The sequence below is a fragment of the Ammospiza nelsoni genome, chromosome 1 (genome assembly GCF_027579445.1).
Source record: "Ammospiza nelsoni isolate bAmmNel1 chromosome 1, bAmmNel1.pri, whole genome shotgun sequence".
NCBI classification, from domain to species: Eukaryota; Metazoa; Chordata; class Aves; order Passeriformes; family Passerellidae; genus Ammospiza; species Ammospiza nelsoni.
The window spans coordinates 114,727,737-114,747,694 of NC_080633.1; the positions used below are offsets into that span (position 1 = coordinate 114,727,737).

The 19,958-nt window shown below is 48.2% G+C and overlaps 2 protein-coding genes across 2 annotated transcripts; both read left to right on the forward strand.

The window, feature by feature from the left end:
- Window positions 1-1,734: 1,734 nt before the first annotated feature.
- Window positions 1,735-3,678, forward strand: LOC132077700 (transcription factor SOX-17-like). Its single transcript, XM_059479541.1, has 2 exons — window positions 1,735-2,114; window positions 2,389-3,678. Exons 1-2 carry the CDS (start codon window positions 1,820-1,822, stop codon window positions 3,300-3,302), a joined length of 1,209 nt encoding a protein of 402 aa, XP_059335524.1. The 5' UTR covers window positions 1,735-1,819; the 3' UTR covers window positions 3,303-3,678.
- A 7,357-nt stretch (window positions 3,679-11,035) lies between these two features.
- On the forward strand, window positions 11,036-12,942 carry LOC132077424 (transcription factor SOX-17-like). Its single transcript, XM_059479135.1, has 2 exons — window positions 11,036-11,415; window positions 11,690-12,942. Exons 1-2 carry the CDS (start codon window positions 11,121-11,123, stop codon window positions 12,598-12,600), a joined length of 1,206 nt encoding a protein of 401 aa, XP_059335118.1. The 5' UTR covers window positions 11,036-11,120; the 3' UTR covers window positions 12,601-12,942.
- Window positions 12,943-19,958: the final 7,016 nt, after the last annotated feature.

The following is a 19,958-nucleotide window of genomic DNA, read 5'->3' on the forward strand; positions in this document are numbered from 1 at the left end:
GTACACCAGCCTTACCCAGGTGTGCCCTAAGGTAGTGTCCCAAAGGCGGTGGAATAAAAACGAGTGAAAAAGAACTTTAATCCCAACGAGCGTTGCTGGTTATCGCCAATTCTGGGCTGACGGTCGGTTTTTGCAAGCGTAGTGTCCCCGATAATTTATTTTACAATCAATTCTAAGTGCATAATACTTTTGCAAGAATGGCGCTAATATATACTAGTTTGAGATTAATTTAAACACACATATATGTAGGATCACTGTTTCCACCTCCGCTGCTTCTTAGAGCATGTAATATAAGGACTAAACGCACGGTTGTTGGAATCACTGCCTCTATGCTGGACTAGCACGAGTGTTTGAATGAAGGAAAAGTAAATTAAAACTTTTTGGTTTGGTTTAGGCAGATATCAGTCTTTTGATAATAGTTTCGACTCCTTGCAAATATGCCATACTATTATGCTGGAAATATATAGCTGGTTCATAATCTCTAAAAAGCAGTGGGAAGCAGAAAGCTAAATATAAAAATGTCTGGGAAATTTTCTTCACCTGGGTTAGTCCCTGGCAGCTCCGCTACTGCGATCTCTTCTTTTTAAAGCATCTGTCCGTCAAGTGTAAAGGAGCACGCTTTACGTTGTGTAAAACAGGAAATTCAATGTTAGAATACGTTAATGGTTATTCTGACTTCATTCATTTAATTTCAGCGAGAATTCTTACAATATTGGTTTATTTGATCAAGGTGGCTACCCAAACAAAGGTGTCCTTAACAAAACAAACCCCTTTGATCTTCAGTTTAAAGCTGAGCAGTTTCTAAAATAAGCATTGATGCATTTAATAGCACCACATAACAATGCAAATATTAACCAAAGCGCCCATGAAAACTCTGTATTCTACATTAGTCTGTACGCCAAAGAAGAACATAAATGGTGCTGAGATAAAATTCGGTTTATTCTGAAGTGATGGACATTTTTTAAACATCAGTTTGTAATTACAATTTATTTATTTGGGCAAATCAGATAAATCCGGATAACGTAATGTTACATGCAATAAGTACTGCAAATTTCAACGTATTAATGATAAGTACAAGGAATATTTATGCTTTTGACAGACACCATAACTGTATTAGGAAGTATGAAGAATTGGGAGGGGATATGTATCATCGGGTTTACTCTGCGTTCAGCATCCTGCTAACCAGGGAGCTGAGATCTTTCATGGGTTTACGAGGGGAAAGATGCTCAGGGAGCGCTAGAGGGTAAGAAGCTAAAGTGTGAAGCACAGACGATCGCTTGTCTTCCCATTATCAAGCTACATCTCAAATTTGCCTGCAGGGGAAGCGGCTCTCAAAGTGTTACCGGGTATCTCGGCACTACTGTAAATACGTCTCCTCTTTCGTACCAGCCCCGCTCAGGGATGTCCCTTAGCGCCCGGCCCCGTGGCCGCTCTGCGCTGCCGTTGCGGCGCTGCCGGTGCCCCGAGGCACAGCCGGCAGGGTCCCCCGCGGGGCGGGGGCAGTGCTGGCCGCGGCGGGGCCCGCGATGCGCTCAGGTGCCGTGCCGTGCCGTGCCGTGCCGTGCCGTGCCGGGCCGTGCCGGGAGGAGCCTCGGGGGCCGCCCCGCGGGGCAGCGCCGCGGGAGCCGCGGCCGCCGTCCGGCTGCGCGCCCGCCCCCGCCGCCCCATTGGCCGCGCCGCGGCTCAAATAGGGCCGGGCCGGGCCGGGCTCCGGCAGCAGCGAGCGGGCTCCGAGTGCCGAGCGTGTCCCGAGGGCTTTGGCCGCGGCTGCCGGCTTTGGCGGCGCTCGGCAGCGCGTCCCGTCCGGTGCCGGTGCGAGATGAGCAGCCCCGATGCGGGCTACGCCAGCAGCGACGACCAGGTGCAGGGGCGGTGCTCGCTGCCCATCATGATGCCGGCCATGTGCCCCTGGGCGGCAGAGGCGCTGAGCCCGCCGGGCGAGGCGAAGGCGAAGGGCGGCGCGGCGGCGTCGGGGCCGTCGGGCGGCCGGAGCAAGGGCGAGGCGCGGATCCGGCGTCCCATGAACGCCTTCATGGTGTGGGCGAAGGACGAGCGCAAGCGGCTGGCGCAGCAGAACCCGGACCTGCACAACGCCGAGCTCAGCAAGATGCTGGGTGAGCGAGCGAGCGCGGGCGGGCGCGGGGAGCCGCGGGGCGGCTCCGGGAGAGCGGGGAGCGCGGGGAAGCTCCGGGTCGGGGCTGTGGGCGGCGAGCGGGGAGATCCGTGGGCGGTCGGGCCGGGGTCCCGGCGTGGCGGTCGCGTCCGAGGGCGAGCGGGGATCGGGCACGGCCGGGGCTGGGGCTGCGGGGGCGGTGTCGGTGCGGCGGGAGCGGGCGTGGGCGCCGCCGCACCGGTGAGCGGGCGGTCTGACGGTGTCGCTGGGCGCAGGTAAATCGTGGAAGGCGCTGTCGCTGTCGGAGAAGCGTCCGTTCGTGGAGGAGGCGGAGCGGCTGCGGGTGCAGCACATGCAGGACCACCCGAACTACAAGTACCGGCCGCGGCGGCGGAAGCAGGTGAAGCGCCTGAAGCGGGTGGAGAGCGGCTTCCTGCAGCACGGCCTGGCCGAGGCGGCGGCGGCGGCGGCGGCGGGGCCCGGGCTGGGCAGCGAGGTGTCCGGCGGCGGCGGCGGCGGCAGGATGTGCGTGGAGGGCCTGGGACTGGCGTACGGCGAGCAGGGCTACGCGGCGGCGGCGGGCGCGGGCCACTACCGGGACTGTGCGCCGCTGGGCGCCGCGTTCGACGGCTACGGCCTGCCGACCCCGGACCCGTCGCCGCTGGACGCGGCGGGGAGCGAGGCGTCCTTCTTCGCGGCGGGGCTGCAGGAGGAGTGCGCGCTGGTGCCCTACGGCTACGGCCCGCACCCGGCGGCCGCCGAGTACCCGGCGGCGGCGGCGGCGTCCGAGAGCCCGTCGGGGGCGTCGCTGCGGCGGCACCTGGCGCCCGGGGAGGCGCTGGGCGCGGGCGGGTCGCTGCAGGGGCTGCTGGGCTGCCCGGCGCCGCTGCACGCCTACTACGGGCAGTGCCAGCCGCCGGGAGCGGGGCGCGGCCCGCCGGGGGCCGTGGGGCAGCCGTCGCCGCCGCCGGAGTCGGCGCCGTGCCGGGAGCAGCTGGAGCAGCTGCGGCCCGAGGAGCTGCTGGGCGAGGTGGACCGCACGGAGTTCGAGCAGTACCTGCGCTTCGCCTGCAAGCCCGAGCTGGGGCTGCCCTACGGCGGCCACGAGCCCGAGGCCGCGGCTCCCGTCTCGTCGGCCGTGTCGGACGCCAGCAGCGCCGTCTACTACTGCGGCTACCCCGACTTGTGAGGGGCTCGCCGAGGCCCGGCACGGACACTGCACTGAGGCGCCCGGCCCCGCTCCTATTTATGTAATTTATTTGAATCTTGAGAACTGACAGGGTATCTGTGACCTACTCGAGGTTTAAAAGGTGATGTGCCATCTCGCTGGCCTGGTGGTGCGGGTTTTACCATCACTGTCCGACAGTGACATCTGACACTGTTGCTGCGGTGGAGTGATGATACTGGGGGCACAAGGAGAATATAATTTCTGTGATCTTGTTAGAGATCCTTATGTTTTTGTATGTTTTGCAGAGTGGTGTGTTTTATATGATGGTTTTGTACAGAATGATTTTGCACTTTTTCAATAAAGGGGAAATAATAAAACTGGTCTTTGACTCTTCCAAGAGGTCTTATCGTCCTTTGTAATTGATTGTTACTGCCTTCCAAACTAGTTTTGTGAGTGTCCTGTGCAGTAAGCATTAGGTCCTATCACACTTTCTATAGACAGTCTTCCTATGTTTCTCCTGCTTCAGTTACAGACAGAAATTTTAAGCCTTCTGTAACTACCTATTCCAAGCTCTTGGGGTTTTTCTGTTGAGGTTTTTTTTGTTGTTGTTTTTTGGTTGGTTGGTTTTTTGGTTTGGTTTTTTTTTTTTTTTTTTCACTTCCTTGGTGTTTTCTTATAGAGCTGGTTACTATGGCTGAATTAGAAAAGAGCAATTTTGAAGAGTTAAACATATCTATGGATGTACCTGCTGTAGTAGGTTAGGGTTTGCTCCATTTTTAATGGAAGCAGGGATTCATTGATGGGACGGGTGGATAAGAGCTGGTTGAAGCACCTCCTGGAACAGAGGGACAGACTGTCTTTTGTGTCCCCGTAGCTGCCTTGCTGCGGGGGCTGGGGGTGGCGGTGTATCCCATCTCCGCTGCGCAGATCAAGAGCTGTAAATCAGGATCCAAAGTAAGTGAAAGATTACGACACGAGCCTCCAAACGGGGAGCCCGGCCGGGAGCAGCCCACTCGGCACCCTGCCACAGCGGCACCGTCATCCCTACCTCCCAGAACCTCACCTTCCCTCGCCTAGAGAAATCCCTTGGTCCATTGTCATCGCGTCTAGAAGTAGAAATATCTCCGCGCTTGAGAAATGGGCGCCCTGTAATTTAACTTGGGTGAAAAAAAGAGATATTTTCATTTAGATGGTAGTACAGAGTGGGGCTCTGGGCTGGGACTGATAAAATAATTATGTTTATTGCTTAAATCGGGGGGAGGAGGCAACAGTCATCTGGGTCGTTTGCTTCCTAAGATAAAGCTGTGGAGCTGAGCATGGGGAGGAGGGCGTGGGGCCGAAGTGGCAGACTTGCCCACTGATCAGCCTGTCTTCCACGGGGACGGGAAATTAAATTGGGTCCTTTTCAAATTGCAATTAAAGAGACTAATGTTTGTGCCCGTGAAAGATAAAATGGATGCAAACTGCCTCAATCAATGAGATTTAAGAGCAGCCTCCTCGGCAAAAATCGACTTAGTAATTGTGCACTGAGTCTTGAATCAAAAGGCATCCAGACTCTTAATATTTAGTAAAATAATCTACTCTCTAGTTTCTAAAACTTCCCATTTTGCTTTTCAAAGTCTTCAGTTCTAAGAAATATACCTAAAATATCCATCCTGTCAATCTCTTCACTCCTCTCCCAACTGTACGTGAGAAAAATGATGTAATTCTGAAATAGGTGATACTTCAGAACAAGGACATAATATGTTTTCTTGATGCTTTAATTTGAAAGAAGAAATTACATGTTTAAAACATAGATATGCAAACCCAGGAAACAAATGTGCATGAGAGATGGTTTCTTATTTGGTGGAGTTTCCCTTTTATTATGATATTTAAACCTACAGGATTAAAATAATTTTGTCCTTTTCACACACATTCACAGCTTTCTGCGGGAAAAACACTTTGGCTGGTTTGAGAAATAAATCACAAGAAGCTTTTCATAACTTTAGTCACCATTTCTTTTAATTTTTCCTTTAGATGCAAGTTTTGCTCCCCTCTTCTGTCCTTCACCCCAACTTGTCAGTCAGCTGAAGCCTGAAGCAGACTTGAAACTGTAAGTAGCTCATAATGAAGTTTGAAAACTCTTTTTTTTTCTTTCTTTTCTTTTCTTTTCTTTTCTTTTCTTTTCTTTTCTTTTCTTTTCTTTTCTTTTCTTTTCTTTTCTTTTCTTTTCTTTTCTTTTCTTTCTTTTCTTTTCTTTATTGGAAAGGAATGACAGTAAATTGAAATAAACACACCAGTTTTGGTAATAATGTTGGCCTACACAACAGTCCAACACACCACAGGAGTGTGTCGAACTGTGTGCAGTGAAGACGTGGCAGATCTTCCAGCAACCCTTTTTACAGAGCTTTTGCAGACTCAGATCTAAGAAGCATTATTTTCCTGTATGTAGCCAGATGTGTAGCTCTTTTCTTAGCCCTTCCTTAGGAGAAGAACGATCTGAAACTTCTTTAAAATATCTGAAACGTGGCAGATTTATGCACTGCCAATATGCATGAAGCAAAATATTCTGAATCTCCACCCAAGCCCAATTTTCCTCAAAGCATCTTGATTTTCTGATTCTAAATGACAGACACTCAAATCTGTCCTGTAGCCCTTTTGAAAGCATTAAACCTTCCTCACGCCCTACGAGCGATGAATGCCTAAGATAATAGGCACATTAAAAGAAAAACCCCGAAGTGATTAATATTTTTTTCGCGAGTGCTTTCTGCATCAAGGTTCTCGCTGTCAGGCGGTGAAAGCAGTTGCTGTGTGCCCCGGGGACCGTGGAGAAGGCTTCAAGTGAGTGACAGAGACCGAGGTGGCTCCTGGCCGCGCTCTCCAGGCAGGGTCGGGGTCTGTCACTGCCACAGCGCCGATCCCGGCACGGCACACAGGGCAATTCGCTCCCTGGAAACCGCGCTGCTGGTTCGCTCCACGAAAGTAAACCGCAAGGACAGGGCGGCATCTGCAAAGCCTCTCTGACCTTACCCAAACTCTTTCTCCAGTTAAACAAGGGAATTACCTGGGCAGCGCCTTCCAGCCCCTTCCTACAGCAATGGCGAGTGCTCTCTGAAGTTCACAGAGATCACTTATGCCCCAAAGGTATTCAGCTCTTTGTCTTTTGTTTGATTTTGGGGGTTTTATGTGCCTCTCTCATTAATTCGCAATAAATCCCTAGTAACGGTTCATTTTTCTTAACACAGTCAAATCCCTTATGTTGGTGTCACATTGCAGCTGGAAGGGTTTGGTTTGTTGTTTTATATCTCTGTGGGCTGGTTTGTTTGTGTGGGGTTGTGTGTTTTCAAATGTACCTAGCATTTGGTGGTATTTGTTTGTTTTGGTTGGCTGGGGTTTTTTGTGTGTTTATTTTTTACTTTTTATTTTGATGGTTTTTGTGTGTGTGCGTGTGTGTGTGTCTATGTGTGCTTTCTGTCTTGCTGAAGTATATGGATAGAAAAGCAAGTGGGCCTAGTGTGCAAAAAAGGAGACTTCAGGCCAAGGTACTAAATTAAAGTCAGCTCAAGGTTCGTCCATGCAGGGCAGGTGGCAGGAAAGCCAGGAGGTCAAAATAACAACACACTTGTTAAAGCAGAGGAGCTGGAAATGTCAAGAAGCAGAGGTTTTGTGGTCTTAAAAAAAACCCAACCAAACAAAAAAACAAACAAAAAAAACCACCCCACAAAAATCCTCAAAAAACCAAAACACAAAAAACCCCAAAACCAAAACAACAAACCACAAAAAACCATCTTCCATATTAACACGCAGATTTTTGCCCATTTCTGTAGCTGTGTGTTTTTCCAGCTACAAAGAAGATAATCACTAGAAGACATTAGCAGCAATGCTGCTGATGAATTTCTCCTTTTACACAAATTTAGTTTACTTGTGTGACAACCCCATTCCTGTGTTGCAGTAAATCCTGTCCCAGCCGCTCCTGAGAAGGACGGCAGAAGCCCCTGGCAATGTTGGGATGCCAGCACGGGATGAGGGGCCAATACCGGGCACAGCTGGGCGGGCGGCAGGGACAGGCCATTCGCAGCCTTGTGACAAGGGACATTAGCGTGCCTCGGGTGGCTGACTGCACTTATCGCTGCGCCGAGGGACGAGCGGGAACTGCGAAACCCAGTAATTACACACTCACATTTGCTTAACGTTAAACAGTCAAGTAATGTGTTGACTAATTAAATGCTCCCGAGATCAGAGTTCAGTCGCCCTCTTCAGATTTCCGTCTACAAAAATGGGGATTTCTTTCGCCTTCTCTGTGTTTGGGCAGAGGCTTTTAAATACAGTAGCTGTCTGTGCGTCTAAGAGAGTGTGCCAATCAGCCAAGGCTTCTCGCAGACTGCTATATTTTAGTATTTTATTATTTTACTACCCTGAATTATTTACTGAGAAGGTCTGTCACATACATAAAGAGACTTCACCTAAGATATGAATCTTGTCTCAGACGAAATGCTAAATAAATCCCTTAGCTCCTGATGACATCTGACTTCTCTCTGCTTTGGATGCTGCAAAACCTATCCTAGGCTTTGCCCGTTGCGCTCGGAGAATACCCTCAAAGTCCACAACTTCTGAACAAAAGAAAGAAAATTATTGCACTTTCTACACTGTAAAATGACAGGTTATGAACGCATTTGCAGAGAAAGGGGTAGGTTATTTGTTTCCCTTCCCTGCTTCGAGTCGAGGGTTGCAAAGCTACCTGGACGTAGCTGCTGTTAACACTAACCCACAATCTGTCCCTGTTCTGGATTACAGGGTCCCATAGGTGCTTGTGACGCCCCAAGGCTGAGGATCGGGTGGCATTACATGCTGGTATTTATTATTATATATATTATATTGTACATATTGCATTATATTGTATTCTGGAACTCGTTTCAAAGCGTCTTTTTTTTTTTTTTTTCTTTCTTTTTTTCTTTTTTTTTTTTTCTTTTTTCCCTCCTACTGAATCTCTATTTTCGCTGCTCGGAAGTCACTCGTGCTCAGGGGAGCTGCTGATGGTGATGGATCGGTAGAGCTGCTTTAGGGGACAAGCCCGACGAGCTCATGCCATCAAGTTGTAACGTGGTGTGACTGAAGGAATTGCGGGGTGCAATCCTTGTCACCGCGTGATCCCGCTCGCGGTCCGGTCAGCTGTGACCCGCTTGACCCGCTCAGCTGCGAATTGCCCCATTTCGTGTCTGCTGAAGAAAACCCACGGCAAACTTGGGAGGTCGGGTGTCCCCTGCCCCAATATTCGGCGCTCGTCCCCAGCGCGCACCGAGCAGAGACAGCGGGCAGCAGTTCCCCGGCTGCCCGGGCTGGTACGGGAGGCTCAGCCCCGGGTGGAGCACCCAACCCACCGCCCTGAGCCCTCCCCGGCAGCCTCGGGGGTGGGAAAGTGCGCGGTGGCCCCTCTGTGGCGCTGCACAGTGCAGTGGGGCGCACTGGGGAGAAACGGGGGGACTGGGACAGCAGAGCGGCTCCAGGCTCAAAGACAGCCCGCTAAAAGCAATGCAGACTTGTAAGACAGGTCCAGTTGTCCCTGTCCCTGTCCCTTGTCCCTATTTCCTCAAAAAAAAACCCTACTCCAAGTTAACTAGCTGCCTATTTTTTAGCGTAGGAAAATTTAAAGTATGAGCCCAAGGAACACAAGTGTTCCTCTTTCATATTGTGCGTATGTGTGCGTGTTAAAAAACAGAGCAGGGAAGCTATTCTGTGTTGGGATAGGACAGAGGAAAATAGTTTTACACTAGAAGAGGATCCTTTTAGATATACTAGAAGGGAGGAAACAAGGCTACAACGAGGGTGGTAAAACACTGGAACAGATTGCCCAGAGAGGTGGTGGACATCCCATCTTTGGAAGCGTTCAGGGCCGGGTTGGATGGGGCTCTGAGCAACCTGGTCTAGTGGAAGGTGCTCCCGCCCATGGGAGGGGGCTGGAATTAGAGGATTTTTAAAGTCCCTTCCAACCCAAACTAGTCTATGATTGCTTCCTGCATTTTAAAGGGTTTATATAAAAATATATTCAGCAATCTTCTGTCCAAAAGCAATTATTTCAAACTTGGTCTGACATCATTACCATTACCAGTGGATTGTTTCCCAGATAGGTATTCTGCCCCGAACCTTTCCTAGCCAGCAGGCATTAAATTCCCTTTTACCGGTTCCAGACTTATGTGGAAGATAAAGGACTCTAAGTAACTTGTGTTAGTGTGTCTCTTGGTGAAGAACTAACCGAGAATTATATACTCTCGACTTCAAGCAAAACAGGAACACAGGGGTACCATGAAAGAAATTGTACGATGATTTAAATAATTCCTATGTCCATCGCTGGAGAGAAGACTGGGGTTCCCCGACGGCAGGAATCTGTCGAGGGTGCTCCTGCTCCCGCTCCCCACCCGGGATTTACCGCAGTGCCTGGTCGCCCACATACCTGGTGGAAATAGGTGTCATGGAAAAGCGCGCCTTGTTGGAGGGGGGAAAAAGGGCGTTAATGACCGGCAAACTTCATTAATGAGGGCAGGATTTATTCAACGTTTTTTTAATCGCCTGTAACTTCACACCTTTTCTATTCAGATAAGACGCGATCTCACGCATCAAGGCACAGATGTGCCCTTCATCTTGTCCAGTTATCCCGAAACTATCCGTTAGCCAAGAAACACATCTCAGGTCGTGCCAAGGTTTGCAAGTCGCTCGACTGCTCGTTTATGGGCAAACTTTCTCTGCATTCATACTGTATGACATAGGGCACTGCCAACACATCTTCCGAAGTACGCTTTGAAAAATAGGGTTGTTGGTACTATCGAAAATACGATCGAATATTAGAAAACCGAAATAGGAAGAGTTATTACACTTTATGAGAACGTCTCATTTATAGGACTGCTCTCAATACGGCGGCAGTAGGAGAGCAGTAAAAACAATTTAAACCGCCTCGAATCCATCATCTATTCTTAGGAAAAACCAACAGTATTGTCTTTACAACTTCCCTATATATTCCGATAAAATGATAATTTTGAATACGTCGTCATTTAATGAAACCAACTTGCCAAGGAGGCAAAACACATAGAGCAGACGGCGAGGGGATGCTGCGAGGCAGTGACAGGGACAGCCAGACGGGAAAAAATCTGTCTCTGTTCGCGGAACTGTCTCGCCATAGCTGAAAGCGCGGATGCACCGAAGCATTGCCGCGCCGCTCCCTCGGAGCAGTTGGTTACGGGGAAAGGGGGCAGAGCAGGAGCAGCCGGGGCGGCTCGGACCTGCTCAGGTAGCGCTACAGGGTAAGAAGCTGAAGCGTGATGCACAGATGATCTGACTTATTGTCCCAAACTACATCCCAAATCTGCCTGCAGAAGAAGCCGCTTGTGCCTCTCAGAGTGTTACAGGGTATCTCGGCACTACTGTAAGCACTCTGTCCCTTTCCCCGCTTTCGTACCAGCCCCGCTCAGGGATGTGCCTTAGCGCCCGGCCCCGTGGCCGCTCTGCGCTGCCCTTGCGGCGCTGCCGGTGCCCCGAGGCACAGCCGGCAGGGTTCCCCCGCGGGGCGGGGGCAGTGCTGGCCGCGGCCGAGCCCGCGATGCGCTCAGGTGCCGGGCCGGGCCGGGCCGGGCCGGGAGGAGCCTCGGGGGCCGCCCCGCGGGGCAGCGCCGCGGGAGCCGCGGCCGCGTCCGGCTGCGCGCCCGCCCCCGCCGCCCCATTGGCCGCGCCGCGGCTCAAATAGGGCCGGGCCGGGCCGGGCTCCGGCAGCAGCGAGCGGGCTCCGAGTGCCGAGCGTGTCCCGAGGGCTTTGGCCGCGGCTGCCGGCTTTGGCGGCGCTCGGCAGCGCGTCCCGTCCGGTGCCGGTGCGAGATGAGCAGCCCCGATGCGGGCTACGCCAGCAGCGACGACCAGGTGCAGGGGCGGTGCTCGCTGCCCATCATGATGCCGGCCATGTGCCCCTGGGCGGCAGAGGCGCTGAGCCCGCCGGGCGAGGCGAAGGCGAAGGGCGGCGCGGCGGCGTCGGGGCCGTCGGGCGGCCGGAGCAAGGGCGAGGCGCGGATCCGGCGTCCCATGAACGCCTTCATGGTGTGGGCGAAGGACGAGCGCAAGCGGCTGGCGCAGCAGAACCCGGACCTGCACAACGCCGAGCTCAGCAAGATGCTGGGTGAGCGAGCGAGCGCGGGCGGGCGCGGGGAGCCGCGGGGCGGCTCCGGGAGAGCGGGGAGCGCGGGGAAGCTCCGGGTCGGGGCTGTGGGCGGCGAGCGGGGAGATCCGTGGGCGGTCGGGCCGGGGTCCCGGCGTGGCGGTCGCGTCCGAGGGCGAGCGGGGATCGGGCACGGCCGGGGCTGGGGCTGCGGGGGCGGTGTCGGTGCGGCGGGAGCGGGCGTGGGCGCCGCCGCACCGGTGAGCGGGCGGTCTGACGGTGTCGCTGGGCGCAGGTAAATCGTGGAAGGCGCTGTCGCTGTCGGAGAAGCGTCCGTTCGTGGAGGAGGCGGAGCGGCTGCGGGTGCAGCACATGCAGGACCACCCGAACTACAAGTACCGGCCGCGGCGGCGGAAGCAGGTGAAGCGCCTGAAGCGGGTGGAGAGCGGCTTCCTGCAGCACGGCCTGGCCGAGGCGGCGGCGGCGGCGGCGGGGCCCGGGCTGGGCAGCGAGGTGTCCGGCGGCGGCGGCGGCGGCAGGATGTGCGTGGAGGGCCTGGGACTGGCGTACGGCGAGCAGGGCTACGCGGCGGCGGCGGGCGCGGGCCACTACCGGGACTGTGCGCCGCTGGGCGCCGCGTTCGACGGCTACGGCCTGCCGACCCCGGACCCGTCGCCGCTGGACGCGGCGGGGAGCGAGGCGTCCTTCTTCGCGGCGGGGCTGCAGGAGGAGTGCGCGCTGGTGCCCTACGGCTACGGCCCGCACCCGGCGGCCGCCGAGTACCCGGCGGCGGCGGCGGCGTCCGAGAGCCCGTCGGGGGCGTCGCTGCGGCGGCACCTGGCGCCCGGGGAGGCGCTGGGCGCGGGCGGGTCGCTGCAGGGGCTGCTGGGCTGCCCGGCGCCGCTGCACGCCTACTACGGGCAGTGCCAGCCGCCGGGAGCGGGGCGCGGCCCGCCGGGGGCCGTGGGGCAGCCGTCGCCGCCGCCGGAGTCGGCGCCGTGCCGGGAGCAGCTGGAGCAGCTGCGGCCCGAGGAGCTGCTGGGCGAGGTGGACCGCACGGAGTTCGAGCAGTACCTGCGCTTCGCCTGCAAGCCCGAGCTGGGGCTGCCCTACGGCGGCCACGAGCCCGAGGCCGCGGCTCCCGTCTCGTCGGCCGTGTCGGACGCCAGCAGCGCCGTCTACTACTGCGGCTACCCCGACTTGTGAGGGGCTCGCCGAGGCCCGGCACGGACACTGCACTGAGGCGCCCGGCCCCGCTCCTATTTATGTAATTTATTTGAATCTCCTTGGGACAGTTCCGCGAACTTTCTCTGGGCGGACTTGTGCTGCTATCCCGATTATTCTGTAGGCTACTGATCTCGTTCGAACTGCTTTTCGGCTGGTGTTAATGGAATGTTTACATCTTTTTTCCCCCCTTTTGTTAATGCGCGTGATCATCGATGTTTTTGCAAAATCAGCAGTCTTGCATGTTTGCCCAGAACATGTGTCTAATTTAACTATATCTGTGTTTTAGCATTTCCGGGAAATAAATGAATGTACAGTTGTTTCTGTCGTTCTTCTTGGTTATTTGGCCCTTTATTGATAGTAAGTTTAAGTTAAATCTCTAATGCCCTAAGGCGATGCTTTCCAAAGGCAGGTACCATGTGATTCTTTCACCATGACAATGGCTCTAAAACAACCTCCAGGAGCTAAGATGTTTTTTTCCAGGTGTGGCTGTATTCTTATCACACAGCCACAGATGGTCAGATCTCTGCTGCTGGTCTGTCTCTTTGAGTACAGAACCTGTGATTTGACTTGCATGCGTTTTATAGGTTTTTTCCTTCTGATTTGCCAACTGATTTTGCATTAATGCACTGGAAAAAACCTCCAGTCTACCACAAAGGAAGCTAGGTAAATTTGAGACACTAATTTTCAAGTGTGCCTGGAAATACATTGGGTTTGGAAAGTTGCAGATGAAAAGGCAACTTTGCTGTACGTAGTGATTTTTGTTTGAATCAGAGGGTTCACAGACAGGATGGAAGCTTCTTGTAGAAATTACATTACTTTCTGCCACCTATCTTTAAGTCTGTTCATGCCATTTAGTGCCATGGTGTTCATGCTCAGCTTATACCAGTGAGGAGAAAAAAGTGTAGCTCAAGTGCTCACTTGGCTACTGTCAAGTATCAACTGACTGTTAAAATGGGTTTTTTAGCATTTTCACCTGTGCTCTGTTGTGACATTTCTGCCACTGCAAGAGTCCAACTGCATCCTCACTCTTCTGATGTTTGGAAGATGCTGGCTGGAGTCAGCTCACAATAATTGTGGTGGAAATCTTGAGATGTTTTAGTTTGGCAATGACAGTTCAAAAGTGATAGGCAATAACAAAGATTTTTGGATAAGTGTACTTTATCCTACTTAATTTATTGTTCTACATATTTATTAGACTTAGTTGTGGGTGGAAAAATCTTGCAGAAATTCCATTTGTGCAATTTATGCTTATAAATTGCACAAATTCTTATAAAAATTTTATTAGTAACCATTTTGAAACCCGTTTTCGAACAAATCTAGTCATAACATGGGATCAGATAATGTTTTATTTATTAATTCCAAAAATGTGATTTTATTTGCCAGTGTTTTAAACGCATAGTCACTTCAACATAATATTTTTTGTCCAGATAGAAGTATTTTATATGCTATAATTATAGGCTAGGAGAGGGCTAATAACAAGGGCTAAGGACAGTGAAAACTCTGGTTGAACAATTGGATTGTTCCAGTTGTCTCCTAGATGACCAGCCCTGCTGGTCACCATCATGGTAATCATACTCCTACAGTTATGGTCTGCTAAAACTGTAGCAGGGATTCTTTCTCATACTATTGTAGAAATATTCTAAACCCCCTCAGAATAAGAGCACAGACAAATTTAGTATTTTGAATAGATGTTTAGGTATAAAAAATATTTTTTTATTGCTTTTTGTAGATTTATTCACTACATAAATCCTAAGACACCTTTTTTTTTTTTTATTACTGTAGTATAGCCTCAGTAAATAGCTGAATTCTGTTATAAAATAAAATTTTAAAAACCTCCAGTAAAAGAAAATTAAGGAAGGGAAGTAAGCTTAATTAAACAAGTTCCAAAATAATGTTAAATAAATTACAGGATTAAGGTTACCAGTTCAGCTCTAATTAACCTCTAGTGAATACCATTATAATATCAACATTAATTGTAAATGATACATGCATTTTCTATGGACCTCTGATGCAGTTAATCACTATTTTAAACAGAAGTCATACATGAAGTTGGAAACCAAAATTCTCCCTAATTATAGCAATTGCAGCACTTTTTCCTTCCCAACATCGAATTCCCGAGTCAAATTCCCTTTGCCTTGCAGTTGACCATCTAATACTGATTTCTACGTAGAACTTTGTCCATTATCTGCATGAAATGAAGCAGCACATGAGGAATCCCTCACCAAATAACAGCATCTAATCCGCTAGGTAAGCCTGTTTTTTAACCTGCTGCAAAGTTAGGGAACAAATATTGTCAGTGTGTCTTTGGGATAATAGTGTAGGACAACAAAGTGATGCTGGGGCTGTGGAATAATTGTTTTTATTCTCATTCTGAGAATGACATCTGCTACTTTGCCTCTATCTTTTCTGTACCTGCCCTTTGCTATAGTCTCCTTCTCCTGCACTCTGCCTAGTTTGCTCCTTTCATTACTCGCATAAGCCTTTTTCCTTTTCTGTAGTAGGCTAACCACTCCCACCTGGTTTGTCTATTCTTTCTCTTCTCAAAATACCAAGCTTTTCCCCTTTGAAATCTACCTGTATCCTCTCCCTTTCCTTGGTGGCTTGCCTTTTTTTAACCTCTATCTTTTTCATGTTTCTAGTTGCCCACTGTCTTTGTCCTTACCTCTGCTCTTCAGTGTCTCCTGGTTGTTTCAGTCCCAACTGTGCCCTTTTTTCTACCTCCTTGCAACTTCCTATGAGGTAGCTTCATCTCCATAAGCTCTTTTTCCTGTCTTCCTGCTTCTCATTTCATGGTTTAATTCTCCTCATGGTTTATTAAAATTCTTAGTTTTACTTAAATGAATATGGGCATGAAATACTTAATATATTCATCTTCTAGCAACCACTACATTTATGGCTGCATATGCAATGATTACTACATTAATACAAATTGATATATAGATTTTAAATTTTGTGTTATATAGATTGCAGTATAAAATGGAGAAGACTATCCTAGTCACAGGAGCATAAAAATTTAACCATGGCAACATAGTCTTAATGCCTAATTTACACTTCTTGTCAGGGAAATTACAACTAAGCATTTTGTCTTACCCCAATGATTTAAAAATGCATTTAATTAAATAGGCACATGGTCAGGTGGAGACAAGGAATTTCTCACGAGGTGTCTTAATGTCCAAGTATGTTGCATTTTGTATAGTTTGAGATTAATTTTAGTTCTAAGGTGTCTCTCTTAGATTTAATTCAAGCATGAATATACCTTATGTATCACTACAAATTGAAATTGCCATGGCTCTTAAAATATATTAATGGTACAAGTTTTGCATTTTGAGGTAAAGAAACTGAAAGACCCAAACATTATGGTATATGTCACCTGACAGAGGTAAAAGTGAAACACTACTCATGATGTCATGAGTCCTTCAGTAAAAAGAATCTCAAAGAGCATAAGGAGAAAAATACAGAACATTTCAAAGCAAATCTAGAAATGCCCTTTGAGATATCAGCAAATATCACAGACTTGATGCAATCTCCAGAAATTTCATAATTAAATAAATTGCAAATTTGTTTCCAGCTGCTTTCAGATTCTCTCAGAACACTTGTTTTAGGAGTGTTTTTCACCTACAGTGGAGCAGTAACAAGCAAAGTAAAAATATTTGAGCTACTGAGGCTCTTTTATTATGGCTCTGTTCTATCCTTTTTAAATAATTAATTTTTTATCCTAGCTGTATTGTAATACAAATTAATTCCAGGTACCTGACATTGAAAAATGTTGAAGTAAGATTTTATAAACAGAGTTATTCATCAAAACAAATTTTTACCTTGTTTAAAGAAGGATACCAGCATCTTCAGCATTTTAATAAGCAATAGTTCAGAGAAAGTAAATTTCCATCTTTTTCCTTATCAGAGAGATCTCATTTCATGGAGTATTCCAGAGAGTTATCAGGGGAATATAGTTATTGTTCACATTGAGGGTGGCCTCTACACTTACCCACAGAGAATATATTTAGGTACCAGCAAGTCTTGGGCTCTTTCCAAGGCATTGTGGAATTACTTTATGGTGTCTGATTTACTTTAAAGCTTCTTGTTATTGCCATGTAGAAACAAAATTTATCCTGCACACATCCTGTTTAAAATAAAAATTTGTCCCCTGTTGAACAAAGATAAAGAATATTAGAATGTTTTTCTGGGTAAAGGTTGTTTTCAAATTAACTGGTGTGATGAACCAATATTTGTGAGTTCATGGAGCTGAATGGTTTGATACCGTATAAATTCTGGTTTCAAAAGCACAGATTAGTATTACTGGGGAATAGTTAAGGTAGAGTCAGGTTATGTACTCTTGATTTTTTTTTAAATTATTATTTTTTTATTTCATGCTTTTATTGTGTTAGTGAAAGGTATCACTCCTACAAGGTTTTGAGAGGTAGACTACAGGTGTTTCCCTGATTTACACACAGTCTTTCTGTATGTCAACCTACGACAATTTTGCCTGTACAAAATCGACTGTGAAAACTGGTTTCTCTGAGCAAGGTGAAGCAGATTTGCCCTCAGAAGAGTGCAATTTGTATAAATTTCTCATATCTTTGAATTGGGTATGATGACTGAAAATGTAACACTGCAAAACCACTCTCTAGTACTGATGCAAGAATCTTGAATCACAATGTCCTGAGTTTGCTTTAAAAAGAATGGAGTCAATTCACCACTGAATTGGAATTTGAGGTTAAACCTATAGGGAGCTATTTAATGTGTGGAAAACTTGCTAGAATTTGTCAAGATACAAACAACAGTGTTTGTAATTCTGAAATACAACAGTTGTTCTCAGACAGAATTACCTAAGTTATTTCCCCACAAATACTACTGCATGCAGAGCAGAATATTAGAGAAGGCCAAACCTGAAGAAAAAACAAAAACAAAAAAAAACAAAAAAAAAAAAAAAAAAAAAAAAACCAAAAAAAAAAAAAGAAAAAAGAAAAGATCTATTTTGTTATTCCTGAATAAGTCAAAGTAATGTCTCAGGGAATAACCCACTGGTTTGTACCTACTCATATATAGTCTGGAAAGCCCCACAGGAGATGGGAAAAATAACAAGGCTGTTATTTTGTTGCTGCATATTGAAATAACTGCAAGAGATCATCTTCAACCAGTTCCCAGTGTCCTGCAAGGAATCTCAGACAGACAGGTGTGTTTAATTCATGAGTCTGATTTCCAATTACAGCCCTTAAAGCCTGCATTACTGACTTCCCAGCAAGTGCAGCATCACAGAGACTCTGTATCATAGGACGAGTCTGTTGGGTTTTCTTTCAGATCTCTAACCTCAATAAAATACAAAAACATTCATATTGAGAGAAAAAGATCTGGAATATCAAAAAGGTTTCCTAATAACCTTGTGAAACGTATGTATTATGGTTAGAGGTCCTCCACAGGGTTCCAGGCTCTAACCCACAAAGGGGTGTCAGTAATGGCAGCACCACTGTTACAGACATGAGTGGCAGCCTTGTTGTCACGGCTGCAAACCAAAAGGAAGGGGGAGTTGTTGTCACCACCAAGTGCAAACGTGTTCTGGAGGTTCTGAATGGAAAAGTGACTAATACAGGAAACACAGCAGTGAAGAAAACCAATATTTCCCCGAGGAAGAGGGGACCGCTTGGTTTCCAGGTGGCAGAGCTGGGGAACAGTGTAGGTTACACTGCAGAAGGAATCACCTATTATTTCACTTCAGGTAAAATTCTAGTCTTGTGTACACTTCAGTCACACTTGCCATTAGCAGATCACAACTGAAGGAGAATACCAGCAGCCAATATTTCTCCTATGTGAAATAAATTCTTAGCAGTGTAAAGTGAAAAACTATGGCATTACACAGACACAAACTAAAGTGCAACAAACAAATGGGTTGTGGATGGTGAAGGGCAGCTGACAATCCTGCTGATGCTGAGGATTTGTGTAGTTATTTCTGCAATACTGCACTCGTGCACAGCAAATTTCATGAAGGCCATTTGGGAACAGTGAAATGAAAAGTCTTGCCCAAGGATGTGTGTTGTAGCCAGGGAATGTTAGACAAATAGAGGAAATAGCACAATTATGTCAAGGTTGTCAGGCAGCAGAACAAGTCTGAGCATGTTTTGTTGCGTTACTGCTGTAGGTGGCTTCCCCACAGCAGTAAGTTCTTATTGACTGAATTATTTACAGATCATATATTTTGATAGCAATAAGTAGTCACTCTGAAGGACTTCATGCATTCCAGGTCAATCTAGATACCTCATCCTGACTGGCAGAAGTATTAAGGTTGCTAGAAAATCAAGAGTATTCATGTCCAACTTACCCCTAAGAGGTTTCAGGTAACCATGACGTCAAATTTTAAAAAATTCAGCTAAAAATAAATAATTATCTATAAATACAAGCAAGCCTCTCTGCTTCTTGAGAACATACAAGCACATTGAAGAAGATGTTGGCTCCTGGATTTCAGCATCCATTGGGTCACTCTGCGTGTGGCAGCAATGCCCTCCTGACCCTCTGAGTCGCTGCTGCTCACAGACAATGCCCCTGCTTTACCCTGAGGGGAGCCTGTCTGGGATGTGTCTTCCTCCTCAGCTTTACTGACCTGCTTCAGGAACATTTCCACCTGCAATTGTCAAATATCACAGATGATCAGATAATGATCTGTTATCCAGAGCACAGCTTAAAAGCTTTACAGTCCAAAAGCACCTGCCACTGCAGGCACTATGATATCCTATCTCAGGTAAAATTGTATTCTTATAGGGAAAATATTACCAAATGGTCTTCATAGGCAAATATTTATTGTGGTATGTACTAATCTTTTCAGATACTTTTTCAGACTTTCTATTAATTTTTATTCATGGTTTAGACAATCCTTACCTTTGCTAGGGATAAAATAACTGTAAACCTCCAAATAAGGAGCAGAATTTTTAAACACTGTATAGCTGGCTGACAGTAAGATTGTCTTTAATTTTGTTGTTGAATTTACATCAGCAGTAAGACCGCAGCATATTCTTGAGTTTTGGAAAAGTCTGTGATCATTCTGGGGAAATACTCTCTCAGTGTTTACAATATATGTTTAATTGCTGGGGTTTGTGACTCAAGTACCTTCCAGATAATGCCATACTTTTCTAAACTTGAGAGCCTGACACAATCTGAGATGTCCTAGGGGTATTCAAGATAATAACACAGAGCTGGCAGACATCACATAGGACATGTTGAAGATGTGCATCCTTGTGGGGAGCATCCTGACTGGAGTATGCAATTGCTCCTGCAGCATAAGTAGTTCCTTTTGGAGCTAAATTTATCACAGATCTGAGGCCTCCCTAAGTTAAAACCTGGGAGTGAAT

Excerpts from the sequence above, each read along its gene's own strand:
- LOC132077700 (XM_059479541.1), top strand. The coding sequence starts at position 1,820 with ATGAGCAGCCCCGATGCGGGCTACGCCAGCAGCGACGACCAGGTGCAG. Across the intron at positions 2,115-2,388 it reads CGAGCTCAGCAAGATGCTGG|GTAAATCGTGGAAGGCGCTG; the intron begins GTGAGCGAGCGA and ends CGCTGGGCGCAG.
- LOC132077424 (XM_059479135.1), top strand. The coding sequence starts at position 11,121 with ATGAGCAGCCCCGATGCGGGCTACGCCAGCAGCGACGACCAGGTGCAG. Across the intron at positions 11,416-11,689 it reads CGAGCTCAGCAAGATGCTGG|GTAAATCGTGGAAGGCGCTG; the intron begins GTGAGCGAGCGA and ends CGCTGGGCGCAG.